General features: G+C 40.9%; 1 protein-coding gene and 1 long non-coding RNA gene across 6 annotated transcripts in view; one reads left to right on the top strand and one right to left on the bottom strand.

Annotated features, from left to right (window-relative positions):
* Positions 1 to 21,126, bottom strand: part of mast2 (microtubule associated serine/threonine kinase 2) — a 96,619-nt gene that overhangs the window by 74,316 nt on the left and 1,177 nt on the right. For all 4 annotated transcript variants that reach the window (XM_029001852.1, XM_029001853.1, XM_029001854.1 and 1 more), the window contains exons 2-3: positions 1,980 to 2,127; positions 1,376 to 1,518 (exon numbers count right to left, since the gene is read on the bottom strand). In XM_029001852.1, coding sequence (XP_028857685.1) covers positions 1,376 to 1,518; positions 1,980 to 2,127 — 291 coding nt within the window. The remainder of the gene's footprint in view (positions 1 to 1,375; positions 1,519 to 1,979; positions 2,128 to 21,126) is intronic.
* On the top strand, positions 4,177 to 9,069 carry LOC114802691 (uncharacterized). Of its 2 annotated transcripts, none has more exons than XR_003751758.1 (3): positions 4,177 to 4,341; positions 7,170 to 8,715; positions 9,045 to 9,069. It is a non-coding gene; the product is annotated as an uncharacterized LOC114802691 (long non-coding RNA). The 2 variants fall into 2 exon arrangements; XR_003751757.1 differs by lacking the exon at positions 9,045 to 9,069 and adding an exon at positions 6,561 to 6,675 and having other exon boundaries at positions 7,170 to 7,774.

Genomic DNA, 21,126 nt, shown 5'->3' with positions numbered 1-21,126 from the left:
GAAGGCACCCGATCCGCCAAGGTGCCACTGAGGTGCCACTGAGCAAAGCACCGTCCCCACAAACTGCTCCCCGGGTGCCTGTCATGGCTGCCCACTGCTCACTCAGGGTGATGGGTTAAATGCAGAGGACAAATTTCACTGTGGGCACCGTGTGCTGTGCTGCTGTGTATCACATGTGACAATCACTTCACTTCATTAGAAACATGCTGTAATCTATACTGTCTTGGTAAATTTTCATAACAAATTTGTTACATTTATTTGAAACATTGTGCATTGAAGGAATTTTCCACATTTCAGCCTTGGCTAGTTACAGCCAAATGCATTTTAAATATGATCGTCACAATTATTGTTCTACTTGTCAAATGGTAGACTGCAACCACAGGCCACATCAGGCCCAATGGTCTTTTTAATCTAGCCCTTCGAAGATTGGCATAGAATTAAGTAATTATAAAGATATGTCAGAATAACTATTTACCACAAATCTGCTCATTTCCTTTTCTTTCTTAGTTTAGGAAGCCTTTCTCCAAAGTGAAGCAAAAGTGAAGTGAAGTAAAGTGAAGTGAAGTAAAGTGAAGCAACACAGTTCCCACTAAAAGTAATTTTTATGTTTATGTCTGATATGTATGCATCTGCTGGCCAGGCCTATCTGACAAATTTTAAAAGTCAATATGGCCCCTTAGTTTAAAAATTTGCCCACCTCTGGGTTACGCTGACCAATGGCTCAGCATGGGCTTCAAGTCGTTAAACAATGGTGCCACCTAATGGTAAATCACTCACCACGCTCACAGTATATGACCTGAACTGCAGTAACCCAGTTCCGTAACCTCACTTTATGCTCTTCATATTATATTCAATTATAAATAAATAAATACATACATAAAATCTATTATAATCAGGAATATTAACGCCCAACATAGTCAACTTAATCACCATATATACAGCTCTGGGAAAGCTGCAAAAAAAAAAAAATAATAATAATAATAATTTAGATCAGCTCAACTAACTCTCAAAAAACAAGGAAAGGTTTGAGAACTGATGTAGAAATTACATTATAAGACATTATAAATTATTAGTATTACAGCGATGAAGTAACACCTCCATTGCAGTACCAGACAGACCCAGCAGGTGTAGTTAAGAGGCCAATTTCGAGATAACATATTTGATACTACATAAGTAGGTTAAAAAAAAAAAGGGTAAAATGGCTTTGACAACATATAAATACAGAAAAGCTGATGCACAGCTACAAGCAAACATTTGTAAGATGCAATATGTTATCAGATCTGTGCGCAATTGTGTTTGTGTTTGCTTGTCCTGTGTAATCAGGCGTGGCACAATATAAGGTGTGAAAGGTATATGAGATTGTGCGTGCACTCACCAGGCCAGCAGTGAGGGAGGGGGCAGACTGGCCCAGGGACTGGTTTCTCATGCGTACCAGGTTGTTGGGTTCTCCAGACTGATGCCAGGTCAGCTGACTCACCCCACTGTGCATGCTGCTGGACAGGGGCAGAAGCTGCTTCCCTGCAGACACACACACAATTTTGACAACTCGCTTAAGAGACAATGAATCTTAAATAATAAAACTAATGAAAATTATAACAAGTGGTGCCTCTCCACTCAAGTAAACGTACCGGTTTTTAAGTGAAATGGTACCAGTTTCAAAATGAAGCTTATCATGTTATGCTTTGAAATCCATTATACACTGTACGCAAAGAAAATGAAGATAAACACCCTCTACTGTCTGGGCCACAGCCAACATAAAATAAATGGCTGCAATAAAGCTGTAGCTGGTGGCAGCGAGCTCCATCTGCTGATGTAAGAGTTAGGCAGACCACAAATTCTCCATCACCGCCATCTACTGGCTAATCCCATTTCTCACAGCTCGAAGATGAAGGTTAATGTTATAAATGTCTGTATAAGAAGACAGTTTGTCAATGAGTGGATCATCACACACTCTCTCTCTCAGTGTCAGTGTTTGTCACCTGTGAGGCCGCTGGTCATGCTGCTGCGCCGTGCTCTGCTCTCGTCTTGGCTCAGCTGCCTCTGTAGTTTGGTCTTTCCGGCAGCAGGTGACAGGTCAGGGTTGCTCAGCTTCCTAAACAACAGGGGAGGCGGCGCAGCAAACTCCTTCTGCAGAACAAAAGAGCAAGAAATGAAATATGTTGAAACAATGCTGCTTGTTTTTTTTTTTTGGTAGAGCAATAAAGCTTTTTTTTTTTTTACCATTTACAATGGTAAAAAAAGGCAGCATGCACAGGTTCTAATAGAAGGAGGTTATTTTATATTCAAGCAGAAATCAGGCTAAAGATGTGAAAAGTCAGCAGACACTCTTGGCAAAAGTGGACTTCTGCAGTACCCTCAGACACAGCCCACCAAAAGCAATGGCAGAAATGGCTGCTGCTCAGGAATGACTGGCTAGTGGGTGTATTTGCTCCACCTGCAAAAGGGTTGAAACACCACAGCTGAAAATGTGCTATTAGCTGTGATCATTTTCTCCAAGCATGAGCCACCACCATAACAAAGGCCTGCAGACACGTGCAGCCCCAGACTGTCGTCTAATGGGATCAGAATCTGCTGTTGCCATGGCAACCTGGCAGAACCGCTCACCAGTCACATCCTCCTGATGGCGTCGGCGAGTTTCAGAAACATGTGGACAGCCCACGTCCCTTAAACCATGCCAAAAACACACGAGGGAGCTGTAGGGAAAGGCTTGCCAAAATATTCTCGGTGCCACGACTGAAACTGACACACTGACAGCAATGTGCAAAACAACATATGGACACAGGCAGTCGTACAAACAACAACATACAATACCACAAGCTCTACCGAGCCCCTGACCAGCGCAAAAAAACACACAAGGGGTGTCAAAGTCCCAACGCCATACCTTTTTAAACTGACCACACAACCCACAAGCGTTCTTCTCTTTAGCCAATACACATTTTTCCCGCTTGAAAACGAGCCCTCGCTCCACAGGAATCCCTCTTTTCTTCAGTGCGGAATCATTTCGCAGTATTCAGGTAGGAAACAGCACTCAGGCACAGCTCAGCAACAGCCCTGTGTGAGTCTTGAGGCAGGCTGCTCTCTCGTTCTCCGACGAGACTCGGCCTTAAGCACGAGGTGGCTGCTGAAGGTGCTAATCTGCTTAGGCTGAGGAGCACAGGTGCCTGAATCAGGCTGAGGAGCACATGGGAGTAAATCCAGAGGTCCAAGAGGTGACATGTAAATTCAATGCCTGTTCTCATGTTTTTACCAAGTACCATGTTCTTTTAGTATGTGCTTAACTAAGAACAAGGAAAGCAATTCATGGTGCCTCCTTGTATAGGCACTGGCCTCTTGTCACCTTAAGCACTGAGCTCATGTAATAGGCCTTAGTGGCCTTAGTCCAACTAGCAACGTACAAGCAGTGGCTTATAGTTGTGGGGGTTCAATGGAGCCTCAATGGGTGACAGGCTTCACCGTGGAAAGCTCCTTTTGGTGAGCTCAAGTTACTTATTTGTAGCCTTAACATGGCTCTCCTGCCCAGATGTTTTTCCACAACGCCTTCGCTCATCATTCGCTCCTGGCGCAGCCGCTCCTTCCCAAGCCACTGGTTAATGTGTGGTCTGAGGGGGGCGGGGGGGGGGGGGGTATAATTCAACTAACAAGGCCAGCCAGGAGCAATAGAGATCAGGCTGAGAGGTGGCCAAACCCACCGGCTTAACCACGCCACATTACCGAGAGGCTGCATGTTGACTTGGGATTACGTAACCGCCACTTGACAATTCCTCAGGCTACACCACCGGAATCTACAGGAAATGTGGTTGAAATTGTAAGTTATAACCTCATCATGAGAATGAGTTATAGTGGACCACCATTCATTACTATAAATCCGTGCAATCAGTGGTCAAACTACACAGCCGCACTTTGTAGGATAAACCATTTATCATAACTAAATGTTTATTACATGGTTATCAGGCATTTTTGTTTATGGGGAGTTTGGTTTGTGACCTTAGCTGTGTGTGTGTGTGTGTGTGTGTGTAGGTGTAAAAGCACTGCTGCTAAGCCTGCAATGTCCTTGGGCAGATGATCATTCACACTAGTCACCATGCAGACACACACTGCCAGAGCCTGCAGGCCACTCAGCACCACAGACAAGGTGCTAATCTCACAAGGCACATGGTTGCAATGGGTGGGGCAGCCACACACCCATAAACATTGCTTAGACAGATGACAATCAGGTATTGGGGGAAAATTCATAAAAAGTAAATAGTAAAATAGCCTTATCACATGCTGGTTACTGATGGAAATTTGAATGCACCTTGCAAGACGCTGCGGATAAGGGCGCCTGCTAAATGCAAAGTCACAGTAAGTGAGAGCCCAGCTCTAAGACTAATGGGCAACACCTATTTGCAGATCACTTTGAAGTCTATGCTGATTGATGTTTAATGTATGTTTGTATGTTTTAAAATAAAAAGTGTTCACAGTTACATGTTCATTTTACAGACAATATGTCTGGCATAGGATGATGTGAATCATCAAGTTAAAAATTGTCATGTTGTCACAGCAAATTATTTTCCCCTTCATGGGCCTGGAGTCCTGCAAAATCAATACGGTCTAGGAATCGGAAGAACATTCGAACAAAGCGAAGACTGTTGAGCTGAGGTAGCTAGTCTGCATTGTTGAGTCTGTGTAAATGTGATGGTAGAACTACAGACACACCTTTTAAGCAAACATGTGATGCACAAAAAGTAAACAAAACACTTTCACTCTTACTCCACATTCTAAATTAGAAAGAAATATGCAGACATTAAATATATGAAGTGCAATGTGGCCACCAAAAATTTATGTTTATCAAATGTTGACAGCAATCAAGATGACACTCATGCATTAACATTACTCAGTGCTGCATATTTAAATTGCAAAGCAAGCAGAAAAGTGGAGTGAGGTCCCAGGTCCAGGTTCAATCAGCATCATGGGGGATGACATGCTTCCTGGGGTTTCCTTCACCCTCACACACACACACACATGGTGGCTTGCAGAGATTAGCAAATCATTCATCTGACACACACACACACACACACACACACACACACACACAGACAGACATACTGTGCAACTGATGCAATACAGCCTAAGATGTCATCAATCACACTCAGCAGGAGGATGATTCAACCTGAGCATCTGTTCCTGGCTGGATCTTAACACTCCACCCTCCTTTTTCCAATATTTTCTCTCACATACCCCACACCCATCCCTGTATTCTCAGAAAGCAGTGGCTTTTCAGATCCTACACAGAAATGGAATGATTCATAGCGCTATCCAATAGTGTTCTATACATATTCAAAATACATTTTTGTATAAATGTAACCACTAAATTTAGAACTAAAAGAGAATAATGGTTTTAATAACAGAAGACATGGTAGGCTCCTTGCAAAAACCATTAGTTAAACAGTGTGCTGATTGTGGGAAAAAGTGAACCATAAAAATTGTTTAAGTCCTTAAATGCTTCAATTGTTCCCTTTTTACTGTTGTATAAAAAAAAAAAATAACATCAAAAGGGAGGAAGCATGCATCAGTGTGGGGTCTGTAAGCCTACTCAATGTGTGAAACAAGGGAATTATTTTTAATAATAATATAACTTGTCAGTGTAGGACGAGTAAAACTGAGAAGAGGGGGGAGGGGAGGGAAGGGGGGGGGGGGAATAAATAAATAAAACGCAGCTCTTAAATTCCCTCGGCCTGTTTTTCTAATATCAAACTAGTTTATTATATAGGTGTAATTTCCAGGGGTATAAATCAGATCCAGTTAAAATAACCCCACCATGTAACCCCCCAGCATGTGTAGGCTTGTTAGTTACATAAATATGTTTAATCTTTAGTGTAAATAATTGCAATGTAAGAAAAAGACGTCTTCAACCGTAAATCACTGCAATCTGTGTTAGCCATGATGTTAAGTGTAACCATGTCACCATGCGCCATTTTTGCTATCTGGCAAAAAGCAGCAGAGAGCAAACAAACAAAAATACCAGTAGTCCACTGGAGTTTAAAACATGTTTATTTGTTTGTTTGTTTGTTTATTTATAGGTTCATTTATTTAGACAGAGATCTTGACCCCCCCCAACTTTCAGAACAAAGTTACGCCTGTGGATTCTTCGCATTGTTTAGTGTAAATATCCTCAGCATAATATTGATGAGACACATTGTTGAGACTGATAATGGGATATTTTAATATGTTATGCATATTAATATATACAGCAAAACTGTCAAGCACTCCCCAGGTACGGCTGTAGGATAAGATAAGCCATAAAAAAAGGGATTGTGGGTGCTGAAGGTGATTCATTAAAGTAAAGCAGAACTCATAGGCATACACACAGACACACAAAACACACATGCAGCCTGCCAAAGTGTCAAAGCTACAAGGTTTTGTGACTGATGTGCCATGGACACAATACAAGCATAGTGCAAGTATCGCAATATCAGAAGCTTAAGTAATTATGCTCTAAAAAGGATGAGTGAAAGAGACAAAGCGTGCATTTTATCCTTGATGCATTTAAAAAGGAAACCATTGTATGATTAAATTATCAGGAGAGCCACAATTCTGCGTTCAATAACACAGCTGTGACATCAGAAAATTCCCGCATTCCGAAGTCCAATGGCTTGATGAACAGAGACGCATCCATACAAACACAGCATTTGTCAGGTGCGCTTCGCTCATCCGAACCCTCACACAAACACTGTTTTCATTAGAATCAAGGGGCAGGGTGGGCCGGAATTTCACTGCTGCGTGTGTTAAAGTGTTTCCACGGCCAAGCTATCACTTTCGCTACATCCTTCCTGACAGATGTACTTTCTATCCTTTATACAAATCTCAGGTCAACACACAAATTATGTGTGCAAGCTTCCTGGGTTTATGTGCTCCTGCAGTTATCGTTCCTGACATTGCTCATAGCTGCTGGTATGCCTGAGGCCAAATACCATGACGCACCATTTTCTTTGTGTGTATTGGGCACATGCCATTATTACTTGATTAGTAATCTACCTATTGTCTTTCATTAACAAAGAAGTGCGTAAATATTTTAGAAGCCACGTACGCTGGACGTTTTTGCTTCCTCTGAACAAAGCGTAATTTACTCTTCAGGATGTGCCCCAATATTGAACAGGGTGTTTTTAATTCATTGTGCTGATGTGTTCCAGATGTGCAGCACTGGTCCAGGGACAGCACAGCAGCAGAGTGGATGTTTGAAAGCAGTCTCCACGGCAACAAGGAGAAATGGTGTTCTCATAACCTGCAGCCAATCAAACTACACTTTACACCTTTTCAAATATAAAACCTAATGTTTAAAAAAAAAACCTGGTTTAGAGAGCAGTCGCATGAGAAAGTTGCCCTGCCTGAATGTGACATTTTGTTGAACTGTGAAGGAACTCGCAGTAGGGAGTTAGTGTCTAACACTTTGAGTAATGGTTCCTCCACACGGTGTTATGTAATTGTGCCTTTCAGAGAGCAGTGAGTCTTCAGAATAATTTTTTTAAATAAATATATAAATATATATTTTTATTGTTAACATGCATATCCAAAAAATTATGACCAACTGTAGTGGACAGGGACTTTTTGCAGGCAACTAAATGAAAATTAAATAGATTACATGGAAAATTACTCTGGATAGCTCTGGATGACACCTGAAAATGACGGTCTTATTCAGACAAATAAAGAGCCAGAGGCATATGATGATACCATTTCACCCTGAAAAATCCAGCACGACACAGATACTCCATGAGGAATTAAAAAAAAAAAAAAAAAAGTCTAAAATAAAATAAGGAGCAAAACAGGATTGAATTACTCTCTAAGTCCCAAGGTTGAAATTCTCGTGTTTCTACTTGACTGCTTTGCCCGCATTGTAAAAAAAGAATGGCAGATGAGAAGAGAAGCAGCTGGACCTGGTGCGATTAATACAAAATTAAATCAAGAAAGCTTGAAACCTATGAAGATGTCACTAATCTGTCTGTAGCAGCTGTGAAAATGGGGAAAGCAAACCCTCCCGCCCACAGCCCCTGGCTGTCCAACACCCTTCCCCCCTGCAGGAGAAGATAAAGTCCTGGAAAAAACGAAATGACAAAAAAAAAAAAAAATCAATCACTGGAAGTAGCACAGAGTCAGAGGTCTCAACTGAATTTAGATTACAATCTTGATACTATGAACCTTTAAGCACCTATTAGACTTTTAACAGCATGAAAGAAACTGAGGCAGAAGAAACGAACTGCAGCAGGACACGTATCCCCCTCATCTCCTCATCTGAACCTTGCTAATGAAGAGCATTGGGAGAGCTAAGCCATTTTTTTTCTTTAGTCTGCACATCAGCCGAGAGTGTATATTGTTCCCTGGGGTAATTTTACTGCCAAGAACACAAGTTGCTAACTAATATGGCTGCACAGACAAAGGTGTGTATGGAGGATTAATAGTAGTGACCTTTGAGAGCATGTGGGAGTTTTTTTTTATTGAGTGGCACCACGCTGGGACGAGTGTTGTAATCAAAGCCAAAGTTGAGCAGAGGCCCCAAGCCAGAGGCCGATGCTTCACTGTCCACTGTGACTAATGGCTTCATTACAGAGGGAGCTGGCTGGACACAAGAGCAGTCACAAGAGCAGGGGGACGGCTGGAGACGAGCAGGAGAACAATGGCTGTGTGTGGAGGAATGGACAGTGGGGCCTTTCTGCTTCATTAACAGACCTCAGACGTCTACTGGTGTGAATAATTCACATAATAATGAGACTTTCTTTTGCACTGAGGAGGAGGCCACTTAGAGTAATGCTATAATTATTTACATATATTATAAGAATCACATTTATTGGTCATGTTGAAGCAACTTTACAGCTGGGTGAAGAGCCAATGATTTAAGTCCAGGAAAATTACATTGTCATTTTGAGATGAATCTGAAAGAATGTTGGAAGCAATTACACTCGTCACAACTTGACATGATCAAATCTGAGAGAAAAAGCGGTGTGCAAAGACTGGACCACCCATTCATCAGCACAGCTTTTATATCTTAACAGTCACATTCATTAACCTCTCAGTTACAGGCCCAGCCAATATCTCCCAGACCATCAGCTGCAGAGCATGAAGATCAGAGCACCTCAACGAGACAGTGCCGGCACCAAATGATCCTGTGTGGTACATTTTCAACACTATATACACTATTTATATGTGTCGTCTTTCTCCAGTCAGATTTTTTTGTTCTATTCTTTGTGGATATTTCCCCGATTCATAGGCTTTTTATGTTTTCAGGTCTAACCACAGTTGCATAGTCAATCACCTCCAAATTTGCGCTGTGAAAACTAACACTAACCCTCCTTTTCCATCCTGGCATTCAATCTGACATTGCCCAGAGTTTACACAAGAGAAGCAGGCAGGATAAAGCCTGTTTAATGTCTAGTCAGTCTGATTCAGACGTCTGTGTTCACAGATACTGGCTCTCCATGAAATGTCTAGAAAAGTCTGTGGTGGCAGTGTGTGTCTGAAAGGGGCTTACGTGGCTTTCACAGTGAAAGCGGTCTGCTGGGGTGTAGGGGGTCTTTTGAATTGAATCAGAATGTATTTCTAGGGCAAAAAGAATTTAGTCTAGCCCTCTATTCCCCCTCTAACTACCAAGGGATTTGGCAGAACAAAGCAGAAAAGTAAGCCACAAACAGTCTGAATAGTCTGAGAACCATCAGCACTGACACTCTTTCCCCCCAATATATCATTGTTTAAAAACCCACGCCATTAAATTGGATTTTTTTTCTTCCCTGAAATCTGATTAGCATAAATTGCTCTGCAGAACCATAACTGCATAATTGCGCATTTATATGCAAGCCTCAGAGCTGTGATCCACAGCTGGTGCAGAACATATTATCTATTATACCTTGAATTTTCCAGATAGACTTCAAATATCAATTTCATATAGGTCACACATCTGAAATATTTTAAATGGGTGGAATGTAACCAGTGAATTTCACATATTCTATTTTTACAATGTGAAAAATAAATCATGGTTAAAGTGATTTCATCTCAACCACCATCTGTTTCTTCTTCCTGCCTCTCATCTTCCAGATGTGTAAAAGAGTCAGCAGCACAGTGGCACACAAAATATATGAGAGCAAGAACAAAGAAAAGGAAAAAAAAAATTGTCCCGATAAACACAGCTGTCTGTGCAACAGTGAGGGTTTGGGAGCAACGAATTACATTAAGTGTTACAAAATTTAATTACAAATAAAATGTAATTGTAATTCATTACATTAATTGCACCTTTTCATATAGTAAAGTTATTTATTATTACAATTTTAGTTACACTTTAATATAGTGTACAAAACCATGCCACTTTATTCTGATGTTGGAGCTGGAATGCCCGTGCATTGTAATATAAGTCCCAAGGTCACTCTGTAAGCTAGTTTTCATCAGAACTGATGGCGCTCCAGCAATGGTTGGCTGCTCCAGTGGTGTCTGAGTTGCACAGTGTTCCTTTTGGATTTAGCTCTTCTGATCTTACAAAACTTCTCAATGAGCTTCATTTGGAGCTGCAGGGTAAGGGTAAGCATATAATCAACACGGTCAGTTCTGCAAAAGCATTAAAAAAGCAAGTACAACAGCTGTCTGGAACTTTCCTCGCATGTAGCCAGAACTTCAGCATCAGGGAAAGAAAGAACATTTTGTCACAATTTAACAAGCAATTTACGGACTTTGCGTCCATTGGACCTATTGCCAGCTACCTGTGTTTTCCATTTGGTGGCAGTAAACTCTTCAAAATGATAAATGTAAAAATAAAAGGTAAAAATTTCAAAATGATAAAATGTAATTGATTCATAATTTACAAAAGGAATCAAAAAGTTATACAATGTAATTCCTTACATTACATATATATAGTAATTGAAATAGTTACACTACTATTCCATTTTCAATAGGGTAACTTTTAAAGTCACAAGCATTGTGAAGGACTGTACACATCCTTCACATGCACTCTTCACCCTCCTATGATCTGGAAAAGGTACTGACTCTGCAACATCTTCATCCCACAAGGCATTAGACACCGGAACACTGTGTTATATTGTAATATTATCTATTAATGCACTGTTCCATTTTGCACTATTTTACTTTGCATATTTATTATTCATTTCACTAGTCTGTCTCATTGTTGTCTACATTTTTGTTAAAATGTTATTTTTGCACTGCCTGTGTCCCCTGTTTACACTTTATGGAAGCCATATTGTCTGTGTCACACACATAACTTTGTCTAATCGTTCAAATGTTACATGTAGCACCAGGTTCCTGAGAAATGTTATTTCTTTTCACTATGTACTGTCTAACATATATATAGATAAAATGACAAAGCTCAAACTTCAACTTCATCTTAATTGTTATTTCCAAAGTAATCTACCCAACACTGGCAACAGTATGTATTTTTGTGCACATTTGGTTGCATTTGGGGTCAGGGGTCAAGAAAACTCCTAATGCCTCAGGCCAGGAGAAACTCAAAATTATTAAACATGCACCAGTACATACTGTGATAAACTGTAAGCAAATAGTTTAAAGGATATTATGAATATGAAAAAAATGTTGAAACATAAACACATAACACATAAAACACTAATAATTAAAACTGGTTTTTGCACCCACTGCAAAAGAAGAGGTTGGTAGACTGAAGATGATTAAAACCACATTTTTAGTATTAAATGCGAACAGCTAACTGGCTTTGTGTATGTTGGGAAAGAAGACAGAACCCACTATACATTAGGTAGGCTCCAACCAAACGCAGAACAGAAAAGAAAAGCAAAAAAAGAGCTCCGGAGACAAAACAAGGAAATCATGCAGGGAAAGGGTCATCAAAAATATGGAGCTCAATTGAGTCGATGAGTGAAACAGCACATTTTTAATGTTGTGTGGGTAAGATTAAATGCTATTACAGAAAGAAAAAGCAGCATGGATTATGGATGGAGTAAACTGGGCTAAAGCTGGTTCATGTCATCCACTCTGTATCCAATCACATGTCCGTTCGCTCAAATCTTTGCCAAGTGTTGTTTGGCCTAAAACCCCCCTTTCCTTTTCCATTTTCATTTAAAATGGGTTTTATGGATTTCTTTTAATTATCTGGCATAGCAAACCGTGGCTTCTTAAGACCAAATTCAAAGGAAACACCATTGGTCCAAGTTCTCTGCCAATGAAAATGTATTATTTGGCCACCAGTGTTTGCCTGTTTTAACTCTTGGCTCACAAATTGGGCTTGATTATTGGGGGCTGGGCTCTCCTGCTGAGCAAGAGGTCAGAGATCAGCAGCGTGCCTTTTGGTTTGGTGAGCCGTGACCACTCTGAGATACATGAGGGGTCCGATACAGAATTGTCTGAATGCACAGACACTGAACCCACGTGGTCCTTGAGGGAGAGAACCACAACAGAAGGAAATTGCATGCTGACATTGTGCTGGTTTCAGTGTTTCCATCATGTGTTTATTGATACAAGCTTCATTGCCTCACTCAAATTCAGCATTAGATAAGGTTGAGCTGAGAAACATTATTCTGCAAAGAGTGACAGCTTAGCCCGGAGTCAGCGATCAGTCCAAACAGCAAACCTACATGACTAGTTAAGTGTGTTTGGTGCACACCGTTTACCCTCACCACAATTCTTGCCTGGGTTACTAGGTGATGCACATACAGAAGGCAACCTTGCCCGTTGATCTGGAGGCTTTTGCATAGGTTCTGAATAAAGACATGTTCAGTACAAATTTTAAATAACATATTTGAATAGAGTATTTGCCTGACCCATTTCCAGCATACAAGCCAGTCCTCCCCTGTACAGAATTTATTTGTTATATTTATTGATGAAGAGTGCATAGTCCAAATGTGTGTGTAGATCAATCATTAACACAATATGGATAATTTAACTATCCAATGGCAGCAGTACAGTAAAGAATCTCCTATGTTCACGCAAATTCATTGAGTAAGAAAAAAAAAAAAAAAAAAAAAAAAGAACAACAGACCTGTTCAGTCATCAGTGGTGGAAGAACAAAACAAACCATGTACTTGAGTAAAAGTAGAAAAAAGTTAAAAAAAAAAAATATTATATTAGGGCTGCACGATTTGGGGAAAAAGACATATTGCGATTATTGTGATCAATATTGCGATATGCAATTGCGATATGATAAAGGACACTTGCTTGTATATCAATGAAAAGTCGCATACAATTTACTAATAGTGAAATGTTTAATTTCAAAGTGAAACATACAAACGACTTATAACAACCTGAAATGCCCAGTGCTTTCAAAATGCAATATTCTACAAAATTAAATAAATCACAAAAACTCTTTTACTGTCGAACGACAAACCCTGGTAAGGCTAAACAACTGTTTTGATTATATTTGGCCCTTATAAAATCCTGTATTATAGTTCTTACGTTTAACCAAAACGTTGTTTGCAGGCTGACTTGAACACAGGGATGCATAGCTTTGCTAGCTTAGCTAAAGTTAAGATTTGTAAACTGAGGTGAATTTCTTTAGGAAACCTTCAAAGTTTGAGAAAAGAACAATCTAAATAGTTAATGCCTACGTCTAGCCAAAATGTGGTTTGGAGGCTGACTTGAACACAGGAATGCATAGCTTCGCTAGCTTAGCTAAGGTTAAGACTTATAAAACAGGATTTTATAATGGACAAATATATTCAAAACAATTGTCCCGCTTTACCTATGAAATGTAATCCCCGGGATCTGGTTTGGAGCGTACAGCGGTTTGTACAGCCCCAAGCAGCACAAGAGTGAGGCATTTTATGCACTTCTCTCCATAGACATGTATATGCTTCATGCCACAACAGAGCCTATCGCAATATGGCGGTGACGTTGACGTACGATGCAGAGAGTCATGCGGCGTCTAACCATATGTCTCTGAATCGAAAGTCATGTGACCCAATACGTCACATCCGACTGAAGTGAGACTTCAGTCAGCTCGCAAACTTTGAGGATGAGAGAATGGATTGGATATGTTGCCGATCCAATCCATGTACTAATCATTTAAATCGCAGCTTTTTGCGTTCATGTAATCGCACAGACTGACATCGTGATTACGATTGCGATTAGATTAATCGTGCAGCACTACCTTATATACAAAAATATATATTTTTTAGGTTATCCTAAACAATTTAGACACTTTTTGAGCACAGAACACATTTTTTGTATGCGTGATAAAAATCTCTGTTTAAAATACAATTGTGCGTATAGTTGTGCGTAATTGTGGCTGCCAAACAAGACAGGATTTTCATGTACTGTGAAAAGAGACACTATTCAAAGCACCATGTAAACACATATCTGTGCAGAACAGCTCACGCTATGACAGATGTAGCAAGGAAACCTTGGGAACACGTCCAAGGCCTTTTAACTCTGCTGGTGCTCTGGGACCAAGAGAGTGCCGCTTCAACTTGAGAGAGTTGAAGCATTTTCATCATTGCACACTCAACTCAGCTGATTAGCACACAGTGATTAACCCGAATAAGACTTTAAATACATTTTCCACATGAACCAATACAAAGTTTCATTCGAGGAAACATCAGCTTCAGCAAGTCCTACAAAGAAGCACCACACATATGGCAAATTATTCATTTTACAGCACAAAACCCATTCTCATTTAATACTTTAGTGCAAACAGAAGAAAAGATTGCTCATTATGATTATAAAGTATAAGGACACTGCAAATGGCCTCTGAGCCACTCATTATTTTAATTAACAGTATAATCAGCTGCTTATTATACTGTAGAGAAGCAGAATGAACAACAGATCTGTTCAGTTGTCAGTGATGGATGAAGAAATCTTACTCCAGTTAAAATACTCAATTTGAATTTCTACTTGAGTAAAAGTACAAAAAAAATTGGCCTTCAAATGTACTAAAATATCAAAAGTAACAGTACAGTGGTTTATGGTTTATGTCGGTCAGTAGTGACAGATACAGTACCCCTGGAGACACTAAGGGTTACGTGTCTTGCTCAGGGACTGTGGTCTCAGACCACATTTATATTTTTGGCACAGACTAAGTCTTTGGAAGCTGAATCTGTGAAAATTGTTGGACTTAACGCTAGTACTGAGTGTGAATTACTGAGCACTTGCAGATATTGAGAACTGATGCAGAGTTTGTCATGGACATTTTGTTTTTCATCTACTACTGTATTCACAGTATAATTGTTTGGGTGATCATAACTGGGTATAGCCAATAAATGCAGGATGTAACACATAGGTGTCAAACTCGCGACCCACAGGCCACATCCAGCCTGCAAGATCATTTAATATAGCTCTATTGTTATTGCTTCAGTTGCCTTGCCAAATGTGGTCCGATCTGTAGGTAAAAGTTGCATTAAACACTATAGTATTCAGTCTATGATAATTTGTGGTTTTAAAGCAGATTTTTTGAGCAACGTCAGAATGGAAATTGTGATTGTATGATAATTCTTCTCACAATGCGATAATGTTAAGATTCTAGTATCAGTGTTCAACATTTAGGATTTGGCAACACTAAAACCATACCACATTATAAAATACACAAAAATGACTAACACAGCCATCAAATTGAAATGGATAAAATAACTTTAGCCTGCTACTGCCATTATGGATAGCAGTGTTTTTCCAACCTGTCTAGCTAACTTTGTTGAGAATCAAAATTAAACTGTACCTTTATAAGTTTCTTTAGATTAGATGGTGCATTCTTTGTGAGATGAAATCGTTCGGGGCTGAGGCAGGCACAAAGAAATTGAGCATTTGAAATTGGCATTTGAAAATGAAAGATGTTCTTCTTTTCTACACCTTTGAAAGAAATCTCTGAAAATATGGATGTACCGGCAAACTGGATGGGGCCAGTGGTGGCCTAGTGGTTAAGGAAGCAGCCCCGTAGTGAGAAGGTTGCCGTTTTGAATCCCGATCCGCTAATGTGTCACTGAGCAAAGCACCGTCCCCACACACTGCTGCCCGGACGTCTGTCATGGCTGCCCGCTGCTCACCAAGGGTGATGGGTTAAAAGCAGAGGAGTTGCGAGCACCGTGTGCTATGCTGAAGTGTTTTACAATGACAATCACTTCACTTTCACTGCAGATTGGCAAATTCGCCACGCGGTACTCTTCACAGATGAAGAGAGACTATATGCTGTGTGTGGTTGGCCTTGGGTTCCTCCTAACACAAGACCATGTTAGACCCCAAGTGTGCCAGCAGTTCCTGCAAGACAAAGGCAGTGATGTTCTGGACTGGCCCGCCCATTCCCCAGACCTGAATCCAATTGAGCAAATCTGTGACATCATGTCTCCCTCCATCCACCAAACGCACCAGACGGACCAGGAGTTGGCTTTACTTGAGGTCTTGGAGATGCCTCAGGAGACCATCCGCCACCTTATCAGGAGCATGCACAGGCGTTGTAGGGACATCACACAGGCATGTAGAGGCCACACACATGACTGAGCCTCATTTGGACTTGTTTTAAGGTCATTACATCGAAGTTGGATCAGCCTGTAGTCTTTTTCCACTCTAATTTTGAGTGTGACTCCAAATCCAGACCTCCATGGGTTGATTAATTTGATTTCCTTAGATTGTTCTTTACATGGATGAACAAAATCACACAAAGTATTTAATTCATTCAGATCTATGATGTCTAATTTTTATGTTCCCTTTATTTTTTTGAGCTATGTAGTTCATCACATCTACTGTACATGTGTACGTTCTGGGACCATCTGCGTGTGAGTGACCGGAAGCGGAGCAATTCCGAAAAAAAGCAGGATGTTTTTCCAAGGAGAGCATGTCCATGGCAGCCGACCAAGGGTTAACATTCCCAATCAAACCCGGCCTGGGAGCGGCAGAGGTGACAAACAAAACGGACCTAAACAGTGATTCGCGTCCAAACAACCACATGCACCACAGCACTCAACCCCACTCAGCACCCAGCACCCTTATTTGCACAAAAACAAACAGGATCCAAGAGTGGGGCTACAGAAGATACAGAGGAAAGGTGCCGGCTAAGCAGACCGTCCAAACAATAGTTCATCGAGTACAGACTACATAGGCCTCTACAGTTACTGCAGGGCTGCAGTAAATACCTTGAATTAGGTTCAAATTTCACCCCTGTATTAAGCTGAAATTAAAGCCTGAGACCTTTAAAAACCAAACCTGAACAGACCTTAACAGAACTCGCAAATCTTTAACCCAAAGGGACCATAAACCAACATTTTTGGATACAAAAACTGCCATATTTCTTAAATATCATTTGTGCAAAAAAAAAAAAAAAAAAAAGTAATATGAATTCCAGTTCTATAGCTAAGCACACAGACCCGACAGGACAGTGCGATTTGGGTGATTAGGAAGAGGTGGTTGTTTTACCGGTTGTTATAGGCGTGTCTGCACTTTTACGATCCTGTGAGATTTACACTGTAAGTAACCATCTGTTTCTCATTGGCTGTCGCAAGGTTATCATTTTTCCGTTAAGACACGGTCCCTGACTTTTTGAGGAGTTCTCCATTTTGCAGTATATATTCCCCCACAAACATTAAGAACTGACTCGAACCAGACCTGAAACCCTAAATATTTAATTAGGTCCTGATGGGCTCTGTACAGCCTGTAACCTGGCACATGATAAAGTTAACCTGTCTAAGGACAAAGAACTTGTCTAGCAGTCAAATGAGATAAGGTCTTGTAAGAAGGAGTAGCACACAAGCTGGCACATGCAACATTCCTCATCAATGCACAACCGCAAAGACAGCACAACGTGCAGCAAAACTAGGGCAACTAGGGCAGTGGTGGCCTAGCGGTTAAGGAAGCGGCCCCGTAATCAGAAGGTTGCAGGTTCGAATCCCGATCCGCCAAGGTACCACTGAGGTGCCACTGAGCAAAGCACCGTCCACACACACTGCTCCCCGGGCGCCGGTCAAGGCTGCCCACTGCTCACTCAGGGTGATGGGTTAAATGCAGAGGACAAATTTCACTGTGTGCACCGTGTGCTGTGCTGCTGTGTATCACATGTGACAATCACTTCACTTTAACTTTAACTTTTAACTTTAACTAGACCCCTAGCGGCCGCTGGGACCAGAGAGCTCTCTTCTGAAATCACCAGCTCAGTTAAGGTGAGACGTTTTCCCCCAAGCATGCATCACTGTGACCATGCGGAGATACTCAAGGGACTTCGGTCTCATGTGCAGCTCTATCACGTCTTCAGCTTAGCCAAAAGACATCAAACATCTTCCGTCTGCGAACTCTCATCCTCCGGTTTTCTGCCAACCCTCCCATGGGCGCTCTGCCTGTTTGTCTGTTTGCTAAAATGCAGACCGAAACTTACGCCCTGATTGCTATGGGCAGAGAGAGACGCAGGGAGAGAAACATGCCCTTGTGATGTGATGGAACAACTGCTGCTTCAGGGTTCACACAGCTAGATTGGTTTCATCATCATTTTGAAGTCCAGTATCGAATAGCTAAATGATGCGGAGTAAATTAAACCAGCCTGGCGCTATTTGAAGGTTTTTTTTGAAGGTTTCATTCTCGTTCATTTGGTGCTCTATAGCAGACGATACCGGACCTGAGCTCAGGGGGTCGTGGCCAATGCTCTCCAGATGCTTGGTGAGATGAGCCAGGGACCCCTACCGTGTGAAGAACTACTATGAGTAGAGCTGGAAAATGAGCCTGACACCTCCCAGCCCAGAGCCATGAGACTCGGTGCAGTCAGTGGTGTCAGTTATATTACATTGATACACCTGAGAACCTACCATGAAACAACAGAAAAAAACAAAAACCCCAAGAAAAAGAAAGAAAAAAGTCCAGCAATGATTCACGATTACATTCTGTACAAAACTGCTTTTCTTTTTCAGTTATACCTTCAAAAAAAAAAAAAAATCATCTTTAATAAGAGACTCAGACTGAAGGCAGGCAAGGCTCTACTGGTGCCAATTTTCTGTGGCTTGCATCTGTGCCATTTGATGGATTACAGCGGCCGAGCACGTAACCCAACGTAATGGGATGTTGATAATAGCTGCACCTGCTGCACCTTCCCTCATCTCTCAGGGCCCATTTACGGGGACGTTGCCCATTTGTTGAGGACTCATTTGCCCACTCTCCTGGGACCTGCGCCTCCTCAGCACCGGTAGCAGCAACCGCCATCTTGGAATGTACCAATTAAAGTGTTTAGGGAAGGCATTACTGGAATTACCGGTTAATTATTTACTTCTCACTCTTCTAATAATGCTGGATGCTAACAGAGGTCAAGCTATTTTGTTACTGAACAACTAAAAGGCCTGCTAATAACAGCCATGTGCATTGGCAACAGATCAAATGCAACGGCCTGCTTCAAATTGTGGATGCCCAGAAAAACATGAGGCATGGGAACACAAACACATGCACACAAAACACACGAAAACCACTGCATTTCTCGTCAGAACTGTCCGCTCTCATTTAACAAACATCTGGATTATCTGTTCATCTGACAGAACGAACGGTTTAAAAACGTGATTATGTAACACAGTCCAGATCTACAGCATAAATCCAGCTGAGAGAGGGATCTGCAAGCAGTTCCATCATTACATGCTACCAATAGAAAGATCTTATATTGCTAAAGTCTATAGATCATCAAAACACACAGACACAAAAGAACACACCCCAGCAACAAACATAGAAGAGCCCTGCTTTTATACAAAGACTCTCTGTAGTTTCCTCAGAACAGCAGTATGTTTTAATAGAATGCTGGTTTTATACATAAAGGAATTAAGTCAGAGCATGATGTAGAGCAAGTGTTTGTACTGCAAGCGTCCACACCCTATAATATCAATGCTGTTGTCACACTTCCTGCATCTTCTCATCAAACTATGACTCAAACAATTATGACCTCTTCTAGGTGTGTTTTTTATGCAAGGATATGGCCATAGACTTGCTCTTGTATTGATCAGTTAACAGAAACTTCCCTCACCAAGATTTCCAGCACTATAGTAGATCTTTCAGTTCCACAAAAAAAAAAAAAAAAGATTGATGTGGCTGCAAACCTCAAGTTTGAAAAAGTGAAAGCACAAGCAGAGGCAATAAACCAGATAATGTCATTAATTAAATGGTGGTTTCATAACCCTTACATGTCGTGTCATGGCCAAATGAAACCAAGATAGTACAACTTATCCAAAGCACAGCCTAGATGACATCAGCTGGTTGAACTCATATGCACGGAACCGGCACGGAGGGACTACAAAGTTTCATGTAGACACCCTTTAGCTTTTACTCACAAGCGCACGAGTACATGAGCATGCATGGCATTCCACACCATTTACTCCCAAATTATTAAAAAACAAGCTAAAGATGTCAGGGAGCGACACAATGTTTTCCACATGTGGAAAGTACAAGGGCTGCTCAATCAGTAACATCTTATTTGGAACAGTAATGTGGTGTACGGTACTTCAAAGGCAGCAATTCTCAAGACTACAGTTCACTATTTGTACATATTTTTCTCTCAGTGACATATGCAAGTAACATAACTATGGGGAAAATGGAAATGCCACCTTTGCCACCACAAAAATAAAACCTATAAAGAAACCTTTCAACTTTTCCTTCATGTGCATTTCAGAATATCTTCTGGAAATAAAATCACCCATTTTACAATGATTATATACAAGTTGAAAAATTAATATGCATATTTGTTTGAATGACTTCTGAAGTAAAATGAATAACAATTAGTCTCTGGTTCATCTGACCCCAAGGGACAAGGTAAAAAGATAACAGTGCCAATAGAAGAGCAACCTTTGCTATGCTCGTTTATCAGCAAGCCTAAGAAAAAGCACACCAAATATTCAGGGCGAGGAGTGAATAAATTAGGCTAATGGAATTGCCGCTCAGGAAATTGCATATGGCCTTGTGTTAAGATAAACATAATATTTGCCACAGTTTGTGTTGAGGTGAAGGCTAGGACACATCTGAAGAAAAAAACTAAAACAAATGCAACGCCCAATAGCGGACGAAAGGAAAACCAGTGGTGTTCTTGCATAGCATCTGGTAAAGTCATTTGGTATAGAGATGCATGACTCAATTGTGACAAGTAACCTTCTAAGAAATGGTTTTGTAGACTGCGTTTCTGCTTAAAAAAAAAAAACATTTTTTTTTTTTTTTTAAAGTGAACTTAAAGCAGTGTGGTATTGCTTGGCGGGGACACTT

The sequence above is a fragment of the Denticeps clupeoides genome, chromosome 13, assembly GCF_900700375.1.
Source record: "Denticeps clupeoides chromosome 13, fDenClu1.1, whole genome shotgun sequence".
Lineage (NCBI taxonomy): Eukaryota > Metazoa > Chordata > Actinopteri > Clupeiformes > Denticipitidae > Denticeps > Denticeps clupeoides.
The sequence above is the reverse complement of the archived record's forward strand: the minus strand, read 5'-3'. Positions and strand labels throughout refer to the sequence as shown.